Source organism: Barbus barbus (assembly GCF_936440315.1).
Source record: "Barbus barbus genome assembly, chromosome: 22".
Classification (NCBI taxonomy): domain Eukaryota; kingdom Metazoa; phylum Chordata; class Actinopteri; order Cypriniformes; family Cyprinidae; genus Barbus; species Barbus barbus.
Window position 1 is genome coordinate 19,583,136 of NC_136750.1, and position 21,144 is coordinate 19,604,279.

The 21,144-nt window shown below is 37.9% G+C and overlaps 2 protein-coding genes across 3 annotated transcripts; one reads left to right on the forward strand and one right to left on the reverse strand.

Annotated features, from left to right (window-relative positions):
• Window positions 1-732: 732 nt before the first annotated feature.
• Window positions 733-16,057, forward strand: LOC306888079 (bcl-2-like protein 13). 2 transcript variants are annotated; one of them, XM_079446209.1, is made up of 7 exons: window positions 733-947; window positions 1,681-1,868; window positions 4,615-4,716; window positions 4,816-4,972; window positions 5,246-5,318; window positions 5,425-5,553; window positions 13,667-16,057. In XM_079446209.1, the coding sequence occupies exons 2-7, from the start codon at window positions 1,739-1,741 to the stop codon at window positions 14,528-14,530; spliced, it is 1,455 nt and encodes a 484-aa protein (XP_079302335.1). In that variant the 5' UTR covers window positions 733-947; window positions 1,681-1,738; the 3' UTR covers window positions 14,531-16,057. The 2 variants fall into 2 exon arrangements, with proteins under 2 accessions (XP_079302335.1, XP_079302334.1); XM_079446208.1 differs by having other exon boundaries at window positions 786-932.
• LOC306888080 (uncharacterized protein) lies at window positions 15,988-19,478 on the reverse strand. Its single transcript, XM_079446210.1, has 4 exons — window positions 19,223-19,478; window positions 17,792-18,078; window positions 16,940-17,073; window positions 15,988-16,846 (listed from the first exon to the last, which is right to left on the reverse strand). The coding sequence occupies exons 2-4, from the start codon at window positions 18,042-18,044 to the stop codon at window positions 16,646-16,648; spliced, it is 588 nt and encodes a 195-aa protein (XP_079302336.1). The 5' UTR covers window positions 18,045-18,078; window positions 19,223-19,478; the 3' UTR covers window positions 15,988-16,645.
• Between the last annotated feature and the right edge of the window lie 1,666 nt (window positions 19,479-21,144).

The window sequence follows — 21,144 nt, forward strand, 5'->3', positions numbered from 1 at the left end:
CTGAAGGATATTCAGTCAGTAGAAAGGCAAGTAAAGCTTTTCCTTTATGATTCATTCCTTTAGTGGCTCCAAATAAGACTCATATTATATTAGACATATTATTATTATTGTGCAATATTTGTACAGGTGGAGGTGAATCAAACAATGAACCATGAAAATAAATGAAAACAAGGAAATAGGACCAAAAGAAAAAAAAAAGGCTCAGTGCTGACACCCTCAGGACATTTCAAATACTTGGTCTCTACCTAACCTAAAATTGTTAGCAGTAAGCAAGTGATAAACATAAAACTCTTTTAATTTGTAAAGACCATAGTTTTTTTTACAGCCAATGCAGTTCAATATTAGAACTTCATAGCAGTTTAAAAATATTAAGCAAAAATGTGAACGTTGCATTTATTCATGTTTATCAAATAGACCAACCACTGATTAAAATACAACCCTATTTACGTTGTCGTAGCCTATAATAAAACAACAGTCAATGGTAGAAGGTGACGAAAATACCTTAATATTTAATCAAAAATAAATAAGTTTAATCAAAACAACAGAGTCGTTGAGAAACGTGTTGATTCGAAAGATTCGAAAAGCATATTCGCGATGCGTGATTCACTAAAAAGAACCGACACATATGAATCATTCTTGCGCGTTCGTCCGAGAACTGTTAATGGAACTGGAAGTAAATGTAACGGGTGAAGAAGTTGCCCACTCTATCCTTGACCTTCTCGTTTCCGCGTCATAGTAGCAGGAATACAATCGAGGCGGAGCAGCGCGCTTGGCTTCATCCTCCCGCACACGCGCAGCATGGGCACCACGCAAGCGCACGTCTAAACAGTTAGCCATCCCACAGGCAAAGCAGTTATATAGTTAACTGTGAAAGAAACCGGGTGAGCACCCTCTGAGCGAAGTCAGCGAACAAAATTATCACTGGCGCAGAGGTACGACGCATTCAAGTTAAGTCGCAGCATGTTCACGTTAAATGGATAGCATGTTATGTTAGAAGTGACACTATCAGGTTATGTTTAAACTTTAGAGGCTAGCTGGTTGCTGTGGCATGCGAGTAGGTGTGGCGAGCACGCAGAGAGGTTCAGTGGGTGTCCGCGTGCGCTACATTGTACACCATGTTCTATTAAATGTGGTGGACTTCGTTAGTGCACATATCTCACATCACTTTCAGGACATTTGCCAGGAGAAATGTGCGTTACAGTGTTATAGGTACTGTCCAGTTTTGAAGTGGTCAAGAGACAAACTTTAGAGTTGGATGTCTTGTAGTGTAGCATGCATGGAAAGAATTCACATATCAGTCAAGGGGTTTGTGAAATAATCTTACGTAACCGTTTTAGTTACATTTGTACTTCTATTTCAGACTGGCATCTCACAAGCTGCTGAGTTGAAATAGTTTACCACTATATAAAACTTCTGTCAACATTTAATCATGCTGGGAATTTTAGGCTGAATGACAACCTCAGTCACTTTCATTGTATGGAAATAAATGTAAATGGTGACTGAGGCTGTCAGTCACTAACGATCTGCCTGCTGTCTTTTATGTCCTCCACAGGTGAAAGTTATTGCCGTGGCTTATATTCACATACTTATAGCTTTTGTTTTTCTTAGTGGAGCAGATACCAGAAGTTCCCCAAAATTGTTTGACTAATTTATGCCTTATAAAGTGTTTGTTTGTTCTAGGATTGTGAACGCTGTCATTTGGTCGTGCATGTCCCTGAGAGCCTGACGTTCCTATTCAATGGCTGCCTCTGGCTCCTCCACCACAGTGCCTGATGGATTTCACTATGAGACCAAGTATGTCATCCTCAGCTACCTCAGCCTGCCTCAGCCTCTGCCGTCAAGATCAAGACCCTCAGAGACAGTGGAGGGTAAGAACTCACATCCACAATTCAGTATGTACAAACTGCCTGCTTGCCTGGCAAGAATCATGAGTTTAATTTAATCTCAAAACAATGACAAAACTTTCAGTGGTATGCTTGTCTCGCTTATGCAGGAAAACGGGACGCAGTTGTATATTGTAATGCAAGCATAGTGAGGCAAAAGAGCACATTTTCTGTGTACGTGCATGGAAAAGAGTCATCTGTTTTATGCAATTCAAAATTCCTGTAGAAGAAATTACACTGATGAAAAAGTGTAGAAGTTAGCAGATAGACTCTTCTTTTTAATTAAGCTGTACAGGACTTAGTGTTAAGATGTGTTTTTACAAAAGTCACTTCCCAATTGTAATGTCATAATTATTATTTTGTCATTTTCAAGTGCGTTGTCAGAAAGAATTCTTGTCTATTTCTTGGGGAATTTCTTAGCATCCGTTGCCATAAAAACATCACCTACACTATTGTATACATTCACTCGGCTATCTAGATAGTCAACCTAGTAATGATTCTGGATGCTGTTTTTATGCATACAATATGCATCAAATGGTGAGAGATATACACAAGTAAACATGACTGTAATAGTAGGAAAAAAGCAATGTAGATGTTGTGGGAAATAAATTTATAGAACTCAACTAAAAAAACTAATAGAACTCAAAAGTCACTACAGCAATAGTTCTCTCCTCCTGCTTTAGCACTTCATAGACTTTCCATAGAGCTTCTTTGTAGAGACACCACCATTACAGTTTCAATCTGTAGTAGGGTTTGTCTACAGTTACTGAGGTCACATTCCTGCTCCAGGAATCTCCATTTTGCCCTTGAACATGGATTATAACTCAAAGTACTGTATACAGAGTGCCGTAACCAGTGTAGTTTGATTGAAAAATGCCTGCAGGTATTGCAAGTAATGCATTAACGAATCCTTCAGAGTGCATGTTTTGTCTATACTTGTCGCAGTCCATATACAGTTGTCAAATTTGGTTCTGTTGGAATCATTTATATGTTTTGTGTCTGATTCTCGCTTCGAACAGTCCATGGGCATTTTGTTTAGAGGAGACGTTGTAAGGCAGATTCTCATGAATATTGACTTTTACGTTTTTTATTTAGTCCTTGTGGAGTTTAGAAGTGGATGCAAAGCGCACCTAGTTTGTCATTGACAGTTAGTCTGGTTGACTTTATTACAGAGGATGGTATGGGCTTAAGCTGCCTGTTGGAGATTTTGGAGCCTTGGGCATATCAGCGGTTCAATGAGGAATGTCCTGTGTCCTGATCTGGTTTTCATTCAGTCAGCTTTGAAAGTAGCTTCTGATCCCTCTTTCCACTCGACCCGCTCTGCACTCTGACAGACTGTCATATGCGATCAGCGTTGACTTGTTCACATGCCACTGTTCAGAGCGAAGCTCAGCCTGAACAAAACTGACCAAAGACTGGCCCGGCCTGGGAAAAGTCAATGTGAGCCCACATCAACTTTTGTAATGTTGTAAAAGGCTTTGTCTGCTTCACAGTCATTTTATACACACTCTCTCTCTAAATCAGTTTCTTTCCTTCTCAGACACTTCTTTTTGTAGTCATTCACTGGGTGTGTGTGGTTGAGAGAGCTGAAAGCCTGGGCCTGTTCAGACACTAAATAATTCACCAGTGTATGAATGAATAGCCACGCAATGGTTTAAGGAACCACAGAAAAGCCAGTTGTATTACAGCCACTGTGTCTAATAACGTATTAAAATATAATATAGTAAAAGTGAAAAAATAAAAATTTAAAAGTACCTGTCCTGGACACATGAGAATTGGGACAGGGGGGGGGGATGGTAATGAATCAGGCTTAATTTTCTTTTTCCTATTTACATATACTATCTGGAGCACATGATATATTTTGACATTATGTTCAAAAGTGCTGAGTTTGACTCTGGATTGTCTTTCTGTGTGTGTCAGGTTGTGTGCTGAATATACTGAACATTATGTAAGTTCTGAATCTAATAGTAATAGTGTTGAATACAAAATGAAATGGATGCTAATATTTAATCCAAAATTCACATCGTGTTGCTTCTACATCCTGAATTGCAAAAGTCAATCTCCGCTCATAATAAATAGATCTATTGGATTGTTTAAGGGTTACTGAAGTCCATTAGTACTGTATTTGGAGAAAATGAGTGCATCTGTGTTACTGTCCAGTATCTTTGGCTCAGTTTCATCTTTAGTTTTAATTTTCTACATGACTTAATAAGTCATGTAGAAAATTATTCAGCTAAAGATTTTAATACCTGGAGTTTTCCTGGTGGTGTTGGCTTAATATATTTGCATCAAGGTTCAAATAAACAAGATTGCTTTAAAACATTTAGGAATTAAGATAAGCAAAATATTTAAGGAGCTGATGAAAATGTAATAATGCTTACATGTTTTGTTTACACCAAATGTATGAATTATTTTTTTTTTTTAATCAAGGTTATTAGTTCAAATTAATTAATGTAGTAAAAACCTATTTTTGCTCCAAAAGAGCCTAGAATTCCAGCTGTTATTGTATCTTGCACTAAGTATTTTGTCTGTATAGATTTACAAATTATATAATTATAGTCAATTAACTCTTATTTTCTTTAAAAAAAAGAATCTAATTAAATTAAGAACTAAATGGGGAAATGCATTTTGGTCACACTTGACCAGGTAAATGATTACATCAACATAAGAGAAATTATAATTATTCACATACATTTATATAAAAACTTTTTTGTGTTATGATTCTATGCAGGAGAGAGCCATTCTACACAGGAACTGGAAAGAGAGCGAAATAGCAGCCTGAAGAAACAGATTGAGAATGAAATGAAGCAGCTGGAAGAGGAAATTGCAGCCTGTAAGATGTTTCTTGTTATTACACTGTATTTTCGTGATAAAATGAATCTGAAATGTGGATCATAGTTTAAAGTCATCGATGATCTCTTTTTCTGCTCAGCTTTTTCCAGGACTGGTTTTGATCAGCTCACATCCCCAGTGTTCAGTCCAGCCAATCCAGAAAGCTCCATAGAAGACAGCCTGGCAGTGCTGGGGGATCATGTCTCACAGGACCTGGACACACACCTGTCCTCCGCTACTCACACTCTTCTGAGCAGGTCCTTTTAAATATCCAGGGAAAATTCCTGGGTAATTTTAGAAGTTATAAAAAAGATCTAGTAACGTACTTGGCAGAGGTCTATGCCAGAAAAATATGTAAACAGCCTGCACACACAGTTATTATTAGTTGGCTTCAAATGAGTTAATTCTTGACGTTTAACTTAAATATTGACTAAAGCTTTCAACATATGTTATGCTGATGTTTTTCTGAAGAACAAGCAAATTCAAATTAATGCAGAGAAATCTTAATAATGTATGTGCCTCTTGTGCAGTGATTTGGACTTTGAGCACTTCAGAGCAGCGGTGGAGGAGGTGTCCTCTCATGCTCAAGGAGGATGGAGCAAGGTAATCCAAAAAACTCAGCACATAGGGCCATTGGGAAAAGTTTCACTGAATCGTGAATGTCTTTGTCCTTCATTTCCTTATTTTGTCAGTGTGTTGCTCTGTTTAGGTGTTGGTACCCTTAGTATTGTTACAAGCCCTGCAGAATGAGGGGCAGCCACTGGAAACTCTTCTACATTATGGTTTGCGTTACCTAAAGGAATCGCAAGCAGACTTCATCATTCAGCAGGGAGGATGGGTGAGTGACTTCTATTTAATGGGTGATGCACTGTCTGTAGTTCGATCTGGATGGTATAACCAGTTTGAGACCATGTCAAACTTTTTTTTTTATCAATAATGCACATTTTTATGTCTTCTTTTCTGGTGAAGCTGTGCTTTGTGATTTCACAAAATAAATGCACAACACTCACAGGGACAGTTGAACATCTCTGCAACCTATTAGCAACTTATGAAATATATGACAGTATAAATGTCTAACTTAAAGCAGTGGTTCTTACCTTTTTGACTCAAAGGTCCCCTTTGTCCAACACATCTGTAGATAAAACATTTTCTCCATATTTTCTCTACTATGAATTTCACAATTACAGTAGATAATTATAATTTTGTTGTTTGAACTCTTTTTATAAACAGAAACTGGGAAACACGAGTTATTGAGGGGGAAAATGCAAATTAAGGATTTTAGCAAGTTTAATTTAATTTTTATTTTTTTGTTAATAATATGAATATTAGTTGTATTGATAATATATTAATTTGAAAATGTTTAGGTCATCTTGCAGCCCCCTTGGGGGTTTGCTTAGGCTTCTTAGGAAGTCCTGTACCCCTGGTTGAGAACCAGTGCCTTTAAGAGGTTAAGGTCAGGCAAATCTGAGAAAGATTTCAAATTTCAGTGTTTTTCAAAACTGCTGTCAGGAGAGGGAGCCAGAGCTGCGCTCGTGATTTTAACATGTTACCTAATTCAGCTGCTGCTGGATAATGCTAGTATAATTTTACTAACGCACTGTGTTGACAAACAGTGTTTTGTTTAAAAGTTTTGCTCGAAGTATTCAGAACCCTTTGGATAACAAGGATTGTGTTTTTAAAAGCATTATGTGGCTATGTGATGGCTGAGATAACTTTTAGTGTTTCATCAACAATTTCACCATCCTCTCACCTTTATGGACAGTGGTAACTTTATGGTGCTTCTGTCAAGCCGTGGTGATCATGAGCATATTTGTTTATGGCACAACTCTTTGGTACTCCATATTAAAGGTCATAATAAAGAATTACTCTTTAACTTAATGTTTTGCACACTCATTCCCATTCATCTTATCAAAATGTAAATGTATGTAATTTGATAATTCATTTCGGAAGGCTATCATACTCTCATGCAAATGTTTTATGAGAACAGTTCTTTGCCTCGGTCTGATGTCGTAAAGCATGAGGAAGGTCTTGTTTGTTTATAACATCCTATTTAGGTCACACTGTATCTCAGATGAGGGCCGTCCATATGAAAGACTCAGTTCATGCGTTCTGTGTGCGAGCTGAAGTCAGAAGGATTCATTTAATTAGTGCACTATTGACACTGACGCAGGGAGGAGGGGAGACCATTGTTTTATACTGCCGCTCAGTACAGGACCACATTCCAGTGATGGAGCGAGAGCTTTGGCATAGATGATATGGGATAAGCATCTGTGAGAGTTTGAATGCAGCTGGGAGGAGTTTGACCAGAAGGAGGAGACAGTGTGCAAACAAACCAGACCTCCTGCTCTGCAGTTCCAGCCCCATTACTCTGACAGAAACCTTTATCCTCTCTATACTTTCTCTCCGCCACTCATTCACTGCATCTCCTTGTGGTCACTGCTGGAGTTCTGCGCACTTAAGAGACAAACACAGGCAGGTAGGACAGCTGCTTTCTTCTAGATGTCAGAATCAGATGAGATTATTCTATTGTGGTCCATTTGCGCAAAACAATAATATAAATATTATGGATTTAGGTCTTTTTGACCTATTTCTTGCTCTCCATCACGCAATAGCTGTTGTAAATGGATAATAAAATAGCAAACACAAGGACACTCTCACAAGGTTTAATTCTTCATTTAGTTCTGTCCATTAAATAGGCCAGTCTGTAAATATTTAATTGAATGTTTAAGTGACTCTGTTTGCTCGGTTCTGCTTTTAGCGGAGTATAATTGTGTTTTGGGCGGTCATTAGTTTTTTTGTACCTTTGTGGAAGCACAATTGTTATATAGAACAAAATAAAATGGGCCTCATTTGTGAAACATGACAATGAATTGTTTGCTAAAGCATTCATGCATAAATTGTTGAACCAATACAGTGTGACAATTCATGTATGTATGGTTTTAATGCACGATTATGCAGAAAATAATTTAATGAATGAGACCCAAAGCCAGTGACGTGAATGAGAAGGAATCTGTTTGTGTGTCTATTCTGCAAACCCAGCAAGAAGCCATTTTGAAAACCAAAATACAGCAAGTCAATGATATGTTACCGCTGAATCATGCTGTCTGCTCTGATCATGACAAACTCCTGTAGGTCAAGGAAAGCATTCAGTAGGGGTAACAGAAACCCAGTGTGTGGGACATTTTGTCTTGTGAGTTGCCCCTCCCCTTTATCCCCTCCCTATCCCTCTGTCTGTTCTGTACGTAACACAGAGTTGACCTTCAGGGTGTCTGTGTCACATGGCACAGCAAAGTTTCTTGAGATGGCTTGATGTGATGTAATTTGACTCCCGTTGTACTGGTGCAGACAAACCGCTACCAAAGCTCTGGGCCCCTGTCTATATATCAGTAGGTGCTGAGAGCAGAGCTCGAGCCACATCAGGTCGTATCACCCGGCACATCGCTCAGCCTGGCCTCTATACGTAACTACATTTTACAGGCGATGTTCTGCTCTCATCACACAAACAGAGGCCATACGCCACCCCCACACACTCCAGAGATGAAGAACAGAAATAAATCTGATAAATCCTCCTATGAATCAGCTGGAGCAAGGCTGTCCCAGTTTGACTGCCTCCAAACTATTCACAGTGCTAGATGAGATGGTGACCTGTATGCTTGACATCCTATGGGAGATCCAGAAGAATCTTTGCCCTAAGTATCCTAAGTTGGTTTGAATGTAGTTTAATAATATAAAGTATTTGCTTATGATTTAGGGTATGTTTAGATGTTTTAAAAGGAGGAAATGTTAACTCCTCATCGGTCAATCTGATGAATGAATGAGCAGGTTTATGTGGTGAGTTCTCCCCAGTAGGTTGCATGATGCAGTGGGCAAACTGGTCTTCTTATCAGCAGACGCAGTTCAGCATTCACAGGCAAATTGTACAGTGTGTGGAAATTCACATGTATGGTGCACCCGCAACAGACAAGATATGTTTATCTTTGGTGTGGATGCCTTAACAGTAGAAACTGCCTTACAAGTGTTAAATGTAGTACATACTGTCTAAAAGGTGTCTCGTGTCTACAGTGATTCTGATGCAGAATGTATCCGCATTCACATTTATGCACCTTACCATTCAGAAGTTTGGGATCAGTAAGATTTTAAAAAATAAAATTAATGCTTTTATTTAGCAATTAGCAAGAGACAGTAAAGACATTTGTGATGTTACAAAAAGTCTATATTTTAAATAAATGCTGTTCCTAAAATATATTAAAAGACAAGTTACTTTAAATTGTAAAAAATATTTCACAATATTACTGTTGTACTGTATTTTTTTTATTTAAAAAAAAAAGGCAGCCTCAGTGAGCGTAAGAGACTTCTTTCAATAACATTAAAAAATCTGTGACCCCCCACTTTATTGAACTGTACTAGCATATGTTTAGTATACACATTAGTTTTCATACTTGTTAGTAGCACAGTATTCCCAAATGTATTACCACTCGACGGGTTGTATGCTCTGGACCCCACCCTATCTTCAATATTGATTTCTTGTTTGAATGTGAAAGCATTTGAGTTTGGCAGGCATGTGTGAGTATTTGTCTTCAGGTGAGGGTGGAGTGGTGTATAGGTCAAAGCTCACCTAAGAGAATACGCCTTACAGCATAACTTGATTTCTAGACAGTCTCTGGATAGGAAAGCAAGCCCAATCTTGCAGGAAACATCTATCTTACTCCACCGTTTTAAAAAGGTATTGTCAATCTGGACTATGTACATAGGGTTTTTGTTATTTTAAGTTTACTTCATAACCATAGTAATTAATGCTTGAGTCTTTAGAGCCAAAAAAGGAGAATGTAACATTTAAAAGTATGCGAGGACAAAGCTTGGATTTCCCAGTATTTTTTTTTCTTGGGTTTATTTAATCAGCTTAAAAATAAATCCAAATGATGAGAGCAAATGTAGTTAATGTCAGCTCAAATCATCTATTTTTCTGTGATGGCATCACATGCATATAATTTGCCACAAATTATTTTGTGTATTACTTTTCTTAGAATTATGGTGTATGCATCTGTAAATCAAGTATAATATGTGCAGTGCTACGCAGCACATTGTTTATTATACACTACCATTCCAAGGTTTGGGGCTGGTACAGCCCCAAAAACATTTATTTAATTTTTTTTATTAATGCTTTTATTTATATTAAGTAAATAAGTATATAAGTAACAAGTATAATCTCAACCCCAAACTTTAATCTTTACTGACATAACCTGTTGTTTGTTGTTTACCATGCAGATTTTTGGAAACTCTAAAGTCATATAACTATTTAGTTTTTTAGTTTTTTTTTAAGGTTACACGTGATGGTTATCTATATATGATTGTAAGTAATATATAAGGCACTGTCCTCTCTTGGTTGGCTATTAGATGTTAATCCAGATGCTGGGGTCTGTGTTTTTGAAAGCATTCGTGTGAGACAGGATTACATGTGAAACTAGATGCACGTGCACAGTGGTGGATTACTGAAATCTAAAAGACCAGAAAAGGCACAGGGAGCAGAACGGTGTACTTTAAGATGAGTAAGCAAGGGGCATTATATTAAGTTTGCTTAATGCAAATGAGCACAAACTGACATATTTACAGACAATGAGTTCAAATTCAAATAGGCTCGTTTTGCATGCTTGACCTAGTTGTGGTAGACATTCAGAGCCCAGTGGCATATGCAGACACTACAGCTGTATAGTGATGTCATTGTGTGGGTGACAGAGAAAGATAAAGTCATGACTCTAGATAGGAAGGACAGCACAGTGAATACAGATGGAGAGTGGGTTAGAACACTTCCTGTTGAGGTCTTGAAGACTTCCCTTATTTTGAAAGTTGCCCTCAGGTCTATCTTTGTTTGATTTTAAAGAAGCTTCAAGTAATTTTAGAAAATAAGAACCAGTCAACACTCTTTTCAGCTTGACTTGCTGTATCTCTACGTCTGTAGTCTTTTTAAACCGTTTTTATGCAAGAATTTTTTTTATCAGCGAAATACAGTAAAATGCAGCTAGTATAAGCTAACATCATATTCAGTGAATAGCTGTCCATCATTGATACTTTGCATTTTAAAGTTGATCTTGTTTAATCAACTATGAAGTAGAGAGCACAGCTGTATTGCTCTCACACTCCACTGGGTGCCAAATTCAGTGACAAATGACCCTGTCATGGTAAATTCCGCTTCTTGTACTAAAGAGGACATACTGCAATAATTGTATTATTTAAAAGTTGGTGTATTTGTGTGTGTAACACTTTATTTTACATGCATTTTATTTGAACAAGTTACACTACCTTTCAAAATTTGGGATTAGTATTATCATTTTTATTTTTTATTAAAGCTTACAATCAAAATTGCGTTTATTTGATTAAATACAATAAAAATGGTAGTATTGTTAAATATTGTTGCAATTTAAAATAAATACAATGTAAAATAAAAATAACTAATTTCAATTTTATTATAGACTGTATGATAGTGTAATTTATTCCTGTGATGGCAAATATTATTATTTTTTAATTAATTTTTTTTTCTGGAAAAAAGTAGATATCATTCGCTCTCTTCTGTCTAGTTCCTCTGCTCTGCCTGTTTTGACTGCCGATTTACAGCCTGACACTCCCCGACCTCTCTGCTGTTTTTCTGACATCTCACAGCGAGAGGTTGAGGACAGAATCAGAAAGATGAAACCATCAACCTGCGTCCGGGACCCTTTTCCTACAGCCTTGGTCAAATCTAACCTTTGTGCCATAAATGACTAAGATTACTAAGGTTATCAATCACTCCCTCCAGACTGGTCATGTACCATCTGAGCTGAAAACTGCTGTCATCAGACCACACCTAAAAACTTTAGATCCAGAAGTCCTTGCCAACTACAGGCCCATCTCTAACCTTCCATTCCTTTCTAAAGTGTTGGAAAAAGTAGTTGCTGCACAACTTCAGACCCATTTAAAACAAAACAATTTATTTGAGAAATTCCAGTCTGGTTCCCACTCTGGCCACAGCACCGAAACAGCTCTGGTGAGGGTCACAAACGACCTGCTGATGGCAGCAGACGCTGGTTTTTCATCTCTTCTCATCCTTTTGGATTTGACTGCAGCATTCGACACTGTGGACCACAACATTCTTCTGTACCGTTTACGTCACACCATCAGTCTCTCTGACTCTGTCTGTAACTGGTTTTCATCCTACCTTACTGGGAGAATGGAATATGCTGCCTTGGGAGAGGCTAAATCCTTGACACACAATGTCAAAAATTTCCTGAAGTTGAACGGATCAAACACTGAAGCTATTCTAGTAGGCACCCCACACCAGATCCAGACATCTGTCATTTCCAGTATTAACTTTTCTGGCCAAAATATTCCACTCTCAACATCCGATATCAATTTGGGTGTTAGAATGGACTCTCATCTCACCTTTGAGACTCATGTTAAACAACTGTGCACGACTTCCTTTTTCCATTTTAGGAATATTGCTAGACTTCGTCCTATGCTCTCTCTTGCAGATGCGGAAAAGCTTGTCCATGCCTTTGTCTCCTCCAGGCTGGACTACTGTAATGCGCTCCTCATCAAGATCCCTGGCAAAAGCCTACAGAATTTGCAGTACATCCAGAGCAGTGCTGCTAGGATCCTGATGAGGATGTGCAAATACGATCATATCACACCCGTTCTCAAATCACTACACTGGCTTCCTGTTTCATTTAAGATTGTTTATAAGGTCTCTCTCCTTACCCATCAGTGTATCCATGGTGATGCCCCATCATGTCTTGAGGAACTTCTTACTCCACAAACTTCCAAATGTACACTCCGTTCTGCTTCAACATATCTATTAAAACCCCCCAGGACTATGGGAGATCGGGCTTTCTGCTTAGCTGCTCCGAGTTTGTGGAATGCTCTCCCTGACCATCTACGGACTCCACAACCTGTCAATGTTTTTAAACGTGGCCTCACAACCTACCTTTTTAGCAAAGCCTTTGAATTATTTTTTTTTTTACATTTCTTCTTGTTTTTAATCTGTAGCACTTTGGGGTTCTGTGTGAATATAAAGTGCGTTAAAAAATAAAATGTATTATTATTATTATTATTATTATTATTATTATAAATATCAATTTTAAGTAGCGATTGTCAGTGACATTTCTTTTACTCTGTTCATTTTGATCAATTTATTGCACCCTCAATAAATGTATTTAAAAAAAAATCTAACTGACTCCAAACCTTTGAATGGTATGCACTTTTTGAAAAAAAAAATATATATAATAATTTAAATGAAATCAATTTTGGTGTTTTACTGTTTCTGAAATTATTAAAACAAGATGTCTAACATGTAATTTGGTGTCAATCGTTGGAGAAGAACATGATCCTTTTTTAATTCATTTTATTAATTCTTTTTTAGGTCTTTTGTGTACTTCATGCTTCTTTTAGGCACATTTATTTGTGAAAGTTGTCAGTTATGTGGATCTCCATGAGAATGGTTTGCAGACACAATCAGGAAGACCATACAAAGTAATACAGAATTAAAAACAAACATATTACATGTTTTTGTTGTGGTGGGAAAGAGATTAGACGTTTGGAGTTAACACTGAAGGAAATGCGAACATTGGTTTACCACAGTTTTAAAATGAACAACAAAACCTTTGATCTCACGACTCAAACCTTGCAAAAACAGTTATGTCCTACGTCAGAGGACTTCAACTCAGCTCCTAGGAACCCACTATTCTGCAGAGTTTAATCAAACCAACCTGAAGCACCTAAACAAGCTCTTCTGGATTGCTTGAAAATACACAAGCAGGTGTGCTGAAGCAGGTTATAAATAAACTTTGCAGGACCGTGGGTCCTTCATTGAAACATTTCTCATTTATAGAAGAGAGTAGAATAGCAATAGTAGAATATTTGTATTTGGAATAAAAAACAATTAATGGACCAGCTGATTGATATTTCCACTCCTTATATTACAGGGCACTGTGTTCAGCCTGGATGAAGCAGAGGACCCTGACGTGATCATAGCCGAGGACAGTAACGACATCTACATCCTGTCAGGTGAACAGGCCTTGGATCAACTAAACCCTCCTGCTTCACTACTGACCCTTGGAGATAGCAGTGGGCCAGCTTCTTGGCAGACAGAGAGTCTTCCTGTGTCTCTGTCAGGACACGAATCTTGGGCGCAGGTTGGCATGATGGATCCAGAAGACGCCAAGAGTCTGGACAGCGCCGAGGGAGTGATGTTAGTTGAGGAGCAAAGCGAGAACAACTCCTCGAACTCTGACATTGTGCACGTAGAGCGTGAAGATGCTGAACTTCTAGAAGAAGGTGGAGAGACGGTGGAGGAAGGGGAGCTGGAGAGTAGCGTACTTAGCGTGCTGGGCAGTGAAAGCGAACTCGCTGCTGTCCGAGAAGAAGCACCAACCGCAGAGCCAGTGCAATCCGCAACTGAGCCGACTGTGGAAGAGATTCCTCCACCTCCAGTCTCCGAGCAAGAGCACCCAGCCGCCCCTGCTGCTGCCGCCTCGTTCCCCGTGCCTGAGCCTGAACTTCAGTCTCAGCCTGTTCCAGCTCCTGTGGAGCCACAATCATCTCCCCCACCTGATCTAGAACCCGAAGAGGTCCAAGCAACCCTTGAGCAGGAGATACTTCCAGAGGTGGATCTGAAGGCCTCCTCCCTGGCCCACGAGCTCCCTGTCATGACCCCTCCTGAGGTGCAGATGAAGTCAGTGCCACAGCCTGAGTCCTCTGACCTCCCTGTGCTGCTATACGGTGGTGCTGCCCTGGTGGCCATCGCTGCAGTATTGGCCTTTGGAGCGCTGGCCTACAGGAAGAAGTAGAAAGTCCGTGACTGTCCATGACCTCACTGTATTTCTTGCCCTAATGGAAGCCCTATGGGTCAGTGCCGCCACAAGCTGCACTTTATGGGAAAAGTACACCTCTTATGTGTCATACCATTTTATTTTCTGTTCTCGTTGCTTTTATTTGTTGGCTTAGTCCAGCATTATAACTGGAGAGGAACTTACAGGTGAAGTCAGTTCTTTTGTGCTGTATTAGTAATCAAAGTAGTGATTGGTTCACTAGGCTGTGACATGGTCCTGGTTTTAAAAGGAACATCAAGGCTTCTGATTCAGAAGTAGTACGTTCATTTGTTTTAGTAAAGCATGTTTATTCTCATATATAAATATTTGATTTAATGACGTTAGGTTTTAAACACAAGCTTGTTGTGAGTGCATGATTATGATTTTATCTTATCAGACATGAAATATAAAGGTACAAATCTTTATGGGCTGTCCTCTTCAGATGGATTGTGCGACTGATATTCTCCCAAAATATATCAGTACTTGTACAAGATTACTCGCAACATCCAAAAAAGTATTCATGCATTCTTGATTCATTTAGACATTCATATTAACCATCTTTAGTGTATATTTAAAAAAAAATTAGGCTTGCAGGAATCCTTTTGTTTGAATTCCCCCTTTTAAAAGTTAAAAGTAGAAGCCTAGGTCACAGCCTCAAATGAGAAACCCTTCTCTTTGACCGATACATTTTGTTTAAGGGATTGTCATTTCTAAATGTACAGCAATTCGCCATAATGTGAACATTTGTTCTGTTAGGCACAAAACATGTTTGTAAAAACTCATGAAAATACTACACCAGCACAGTCAATATTGCCATGGCAAAAGGGCACAGTTGACTGAATTTTTCATGTCAGGAAGCAGAAGATAATGCTAGATAAAGTCATATTTAGTTTTCTAATGTTTCTAAGCGTGCATTTTGTAATTAAATGTCCCTAATTCTGGGTCAGAAGCAATTTCAATAAAATCTTCTGAAATATTAAAATTGTGGTTTAATCTTAAACCACCATGATTTAGAAACATCCAAATGGGTTTTGTAATTCTAGAGTAAAAAGTGATTTGCTGTGTTAGGTAACTCTCTGTTGCTCAAATCAAGTGCTGACTTCAGGTTTGGGGGACCCAGAATGTCTCTTTTATGTCTTCTGAGCCACACAGATCAGTCATCGGTCCTTTGCAGTTTTTCTTTGTCGTCTCAGACTTAGTATTTTCTGTCTTCTGTCTCTGATTTACACCTTGCCTGTACCCTGTTCTGTTGTTTGTCCTTGAAAGCTAAAAAGGCCTGCACAGCACAACCTCGTCACCCTCTTTTCCCTGTTGTGTGCCTATCTAAAAGAGACCCTGGTCAAAACAACAGAAAGCATAAGTCGCGTACAGGCAGGATCCACCTGTTTTGTCAGTGGTTGGCAATCTCACGTCAGAGGAAAAAGTGCTATTTTTTTGCAAGTGAGGTTTTTTTTGTATCACAGATGGACAAAAGCTGTGAAATAAAACTGTATTCCATCAAGGGTTAACTTTGTGGTTTGTGTCCTGATTTAAGCATTAATTTTATGATGAAACATTGCTCAAATTAAAAAAAGACATGCAAACTAAGATAGGAACTAAGTTTGCTTCCTCTATTTTTGACTGATATGAGTCAGATTTGTTATAAAACAGAGACGGTTGATCATGTGATATCCTTTACAGACTAGGTGAGAAGAGATTATGAGATTGAAAGTGATCAAAACGTTATCAGAGAAGAGAAATGTATATATATTTTTTTTTTTTACAAATTTGGCTCAATGCATAGTTTCCTGTTTAATCAGGATATTTTTCAATGGCAGTTATAGAAACAATCAAATGCCTAACAAAACCATAAAACTAAACATGGCCAAAGTGCCAAAAAAAACAAAAATCACAGTGTATTACAAGGGAATATAGAAAAGGAAACTTTTTTTTTTTTTAGAAAAAAAAAATATATATATTCCATAAAGTATTGCTAGGATTTTAGTCTTGACTATAACTTTAAGCAGAGCATATACACTTGTCTTTACAGTCAAAGATTTCAAATGTATCATTTATCTATACACATTCCATAAATGGATAACTGGAACACAGAGCTCATCTGTGGGATCTGTGTGGTAAGAAACACTGCACCACTGTGCCGTAAAGACCAAACAAAAATTGAGGCACATGTTCACAAACAGTCTTCATGAGCACAAAAGTGAAGGCCATCTCCACAAGTTCCTTCTTAAACTCTTTGGCACCTGCCACCTGGCGAAGTAAGGCCTGCACTCCATCAGAAAGATGTCCACCCCAAAACTGCAAATGTTTAAGGAATATTGTAAATGGTGTTTCCAGTTTTAAGGAGCAACCATTAGTGTATATTTAGAATTAGTTTGCATTTGGTCTCACCTGCTCTTGAGATCTGCATAGTTTCTTGGTCAAACTGTCAGCAGCTTGGGACAGGACTCTCTGCTCAAGCAGGTCTGCAATTCTGATCAACTCTGCAGCCATTTCCCTCGCTGCCTGAGCTGCTTCAGCATTGACTGAGATGGAGAGATACATTTGCAGCATTAACAGACACAGACAACGACAAATATATAGTAATATATAGCAAAATTTATCAGTGTCAGCTAATTTTGTATATTTAAGGTGACAGTCCACCCCAAAATTACATTCTGTCATTTACTCACCCTCAATTCGTTCCAAACCTCTATGACCAACTTTCTTCTGTGAAACACAAAAGATTATATTTTGAAGAATGTTGGCAACCAAACAGTTTCGGTTTTAATTGACACCTTTTTTTTTTACCATACAGTGGAATTAGGTGGGAAGTGAAACTGTTTGTTTACCAGCATTCTTCAAAATATGTTCTGTGTTTCACAGACAAAAAATAAATAAATCAGTCAGTTTTGGAAAGACATAAAGGGAAGTAAATTATGACAGTTTTTTTAATCCCTTTAATTGGGAGCACTCATTTCCTATTTTTTTATTTTAGATTAATTTTGCTGTCATCTAGCCCTAATTTGAAGGTATAGCGCTAGATTACAAAATAAATATTTAGCACTTTTTCTTGATACAAATCCATACAAATAATGTGAGCTTGACAAAAATAAAAAATAAATAATATTAATAAGTTTTATTTAAATTAGATAAAATATCAGGTATTTATAATCAGTTATCAGCCATAATGTGAAAATAATTATTGGCTTATTGGTATTAATCAAGGCGCACTTTTAATTAAAATATTAGGAAATAATGTACCTGGTAGTTGAGGCTGAACTTGATTCTGAAATTCATGTAGAAGTTCTCTGTAGCTGACTGAGAAGCTGTGTCCATCAGCTTGTAATTCCTCATCGCTCTCAATATAATTGTGATTTTTAGGCAGCTTTAGCTGTTCATCAAGATAAGCAAGCTCTCTTTGAAGCTGGCTACTTTGGCAGCCTTTTTGCTTAAGGAAGGAAAGGAGCACCAGGGAAGTGTCTGGAAAACTATCAAAGTTTCTGTTGCAGTCCATTGCACAAACCCGTACAATGCCTCATACAGGTACCCTGCAATTCAAGAAAAACACAAAAGCAATTAGTTTCAATATCATAAAAATATTAAAAGAAATTAATCACTGCCACGGTTTTGCAATTTGCATGCCCTTGGTCAGAAAATGATTTACAAGACTGTACATGGCCTGATCAACATATTTAAATATATTAAATACTTTGCCATAGATACAATTTATACTATACAGTATGTCTGTGTCTAGTTAGCCATATTTAGGGGATAAATGTGAACGCAGAAGTGAGCTACGCCTACTTTTGGGGACATCCTTGATTGTATAAACTATTAAAAAAATAAAGGATTTTAAATTTGTAAACATGCATAAAGTTTTCTGTTAAACAAACTCTTTTAACCCATGACTTTAGCGTTGCTAACGCTATGCTCCACTGTCTAAGCTACAGGAATACCATAGCTTTATGTAATACATAAAATATACAGCTGTATATAAAAACAACATCTTTCGATCCATAGTTTGCTATATAGCTAAATAAACGTAATCGTAAATAAATTTAGTCCGTGGTTGTACGACAAAAACCAGTCAACGAAACTAGCAGCGGCTGATAACACAACCGTTTATTAGCCAACATTGCTAGCTAACATTATTCGGTGATTATTTGTGATGGGGGGTAATTTATACACGTTTTAATTACGTTCAGAAAACAGATTTAACCGTTTATTCCCCGTTTTTTTTTTTTAGATTTTCAGATCAAAACAAATAAAACTCCAGTCCACGTTCATCTATAAGGGACCACACAAATGACACCTAAACTTAGATGAAGCTCAATGATTAATGCAGTTAAAATATAAAACACTAGCCAGAGGTAGAGCACTTCTGATATTACAGGAAACGTCAGTCAAACTATTAAATATTAATCTAGAATCTGGGTAAATATAACAATAAACATGTGAATGAATGTTTATATTTAAAGAAATTGCATTAACTGTCGTATCACTGTCCACAGAAACTAATGATAAACACTTGCTAGGCTACGATCTAGGACCAAAAGTACCAGTGGTGTACTAATTTAATACAAACAGTTACACTGAATGTTATTTATTCTCCTTTGAGGCACGTTTAAACCCTGTCTATATATATGTCAACTGTACTTATTTCCAGTGAAAAAACAAACATTCGTTACTTACGTAGACTTCAAGTCAAAACATCACATAATAGCGAAGCACTGCCGGCTGATAAACAAGAGTCTCGAGAGAAGAATCCCCGCCTTCTTAAGTCAACCACGACAACGCGTCATAGAAAGGCGTGGCCAAAATAAGAAACGCAAAGACAACCTTTAAAAAAAAAAAAAGGAGTGTAGGCAGATATTGTTCTCGTTGTTTATTTTAAATATAAAAGCATAAAAAATGTGTGACCTTTCTAAATGTAGCAACTGCCGAGAATGTCTCAGCAAGGCAAAGATAAACAGACACAGTTCGTGATGTGACCACGCGACTTCATCCTAGTTCTTTTAACTTATCTTCACTTTAGGAGAGAGGGGTTTTTTGGAAATGGAGTTCCCCTCTGTTAGACTGCACATGCTAGATAATGGATCCCCAGGAGGAGAAATAGACAGAGCAGTAAATACCAGACTGAAACATAGTCATAGATTCCACGGCCAATGTCCAAGACAATATTTAAAATACCTCCTATCTAAAAAATTTACATCTGGAACAACCGTTGTAATAAAATGTAAGAATGTTATACGGGGTTTTGTTGCATTTTAATTAAAATCTTACTAAAAGCAAGGTCCTCTGTTTGAGAATCACTGTACTAGGACATCTACTCTAGAGCCACCCCTTGTTGTCAATACAAAAACACATTACCTGGGGGTTGTTTCATAAAACAAGTTTACCAATTAAGCCAGGTTTATTTCAGTTACAGGTGCATCTCAATCAATTAGAATGTCGTGGAAAAGTTCATTTATTTCAGTAATTCAACTCAAATTGTGAAACTCGTGTATTAAATAAATTAAATGCACACAGATTGAAATAGTTTGTCTTTGGTTTTTTAATTCTGATGATTTAGGCTCACATTTAACAAAAACCCACCAATTCTCAACAAATTAGAATACTTCATAAGACCAATAAAAAAAACATTTTTAGTGAATTGTTGGCCTTCTGGAAAAAATTTTCATTTACTGTATATATACTCAATACTTGGTAGGGGCTCCTTTTGCTTTAAAGTTTTTATTACTGCATCAATGCGGCGTGGCATGGAGGTGATCAGTTTGTGGCACTGCTCAGGTGTGATGGAAGTCCAGGTTGCTTTGATAGCGGCTTTCAGGTCATCTGCATTGTTGTGTCTGGTGTCTCTCATCTTCCTTTTGACAATACCCCGTAGATTCTCTATGGAGTTCAGGTCAGGCGAGTTTGCTGGCCAATCAAGCACAGTAACACCATGATCACTGAACCAGCTTTTGGTACCTTTGGCAGTGTGGGCAGGTGCCAAGTCCTGCTGGAAAATGAAATCAGCATCTCCATAAAGCTTATCAGCAGAAGGAAGCATGAAGTGCTCTAAAATTTCCTGGTAGATGGCTGCGTTGACTGTGGACTTCAGAAAACACAGTGGACAAACACCAGCAGATGACATGGCAGCCCAAATCATCCCTGACTTCAGAAACTTCACACTGGACTTCAAGCAACATGGATTCTGTGCCTCTCCACTCTTCCTCCAGACTCTGGGACCTTGATTTCCAAATGAAATGCAAAATTTACTTTCATCTGAAAAGAGGACTTTGGACCACTGAGCAACAGTCCAGTTCTTTTTCTCCACAGCCCAGGTAAGACGCTTCTGACATTGTCTCTGGTTCAGAAGTGGCTTGGTAGCCCTTTTTCTGAAGACGTCTGAGCGTGGTGAGTCTTGATGCACTGACTCCAGCTTCAGTCCACTCCTTGTGAAGCTCTCCCAAGTGTTTGAATCAGCTTTGCTTGACAGTATTCTCAAGCTTGCGGTCATCACTGTTGCTTGTGCACCTTTTCCTACCCAAATTCTTCAAGTCAACTTTGCATTTAATATGCTTTGATACAGCACTCTGTAAACAGCTATATCTTTCAGTAATGACCCTCTG

Coding starts and splice junctions, on each gene's coding strand:
- LOC306888079 (XM_079446209.1), top strand. CDS start 1,739: ATGGCTGCCTCTGGCTCCTCCACCACAGTGCCTGATGGATTTCACTAT. Junction 4,717..4,815: donor GGAAGAGGAAATTGCAGCCT/GTAAGATGTTTC, acceptor TTTTCTGCTCAG/CTTTTTCCAGGACTGGTTTT. Junction 4,973..5,245: donor ACTCACACTCTTCTGAGCAG/GTCCTTTTAAAT, acceptor CCTCTTGTGCAG/TGATTTGGACTTTGAGCACT.
- LOC306888080 (XM_079446210.1), bottom strand. CDS start 18,044: ATGGACTGCAACAGAAACTTTGATAGTTTTCCAGACACTTCCCTGGTG. Junction 17,074..17,791: donor AGTTCAGCCTCAACTACCAG/GTACATTATTTC, acceptor TCTCCATCTCAG/TCAATGCTGAAGCAGCTCAG. Junction 16,847..16,939: donor TATGCAGATCTCAAGAGCAG/GTGAGACCAAAT, acceptor AAACATTTGCAG/TTTTGGGGTGGACATCTTTC.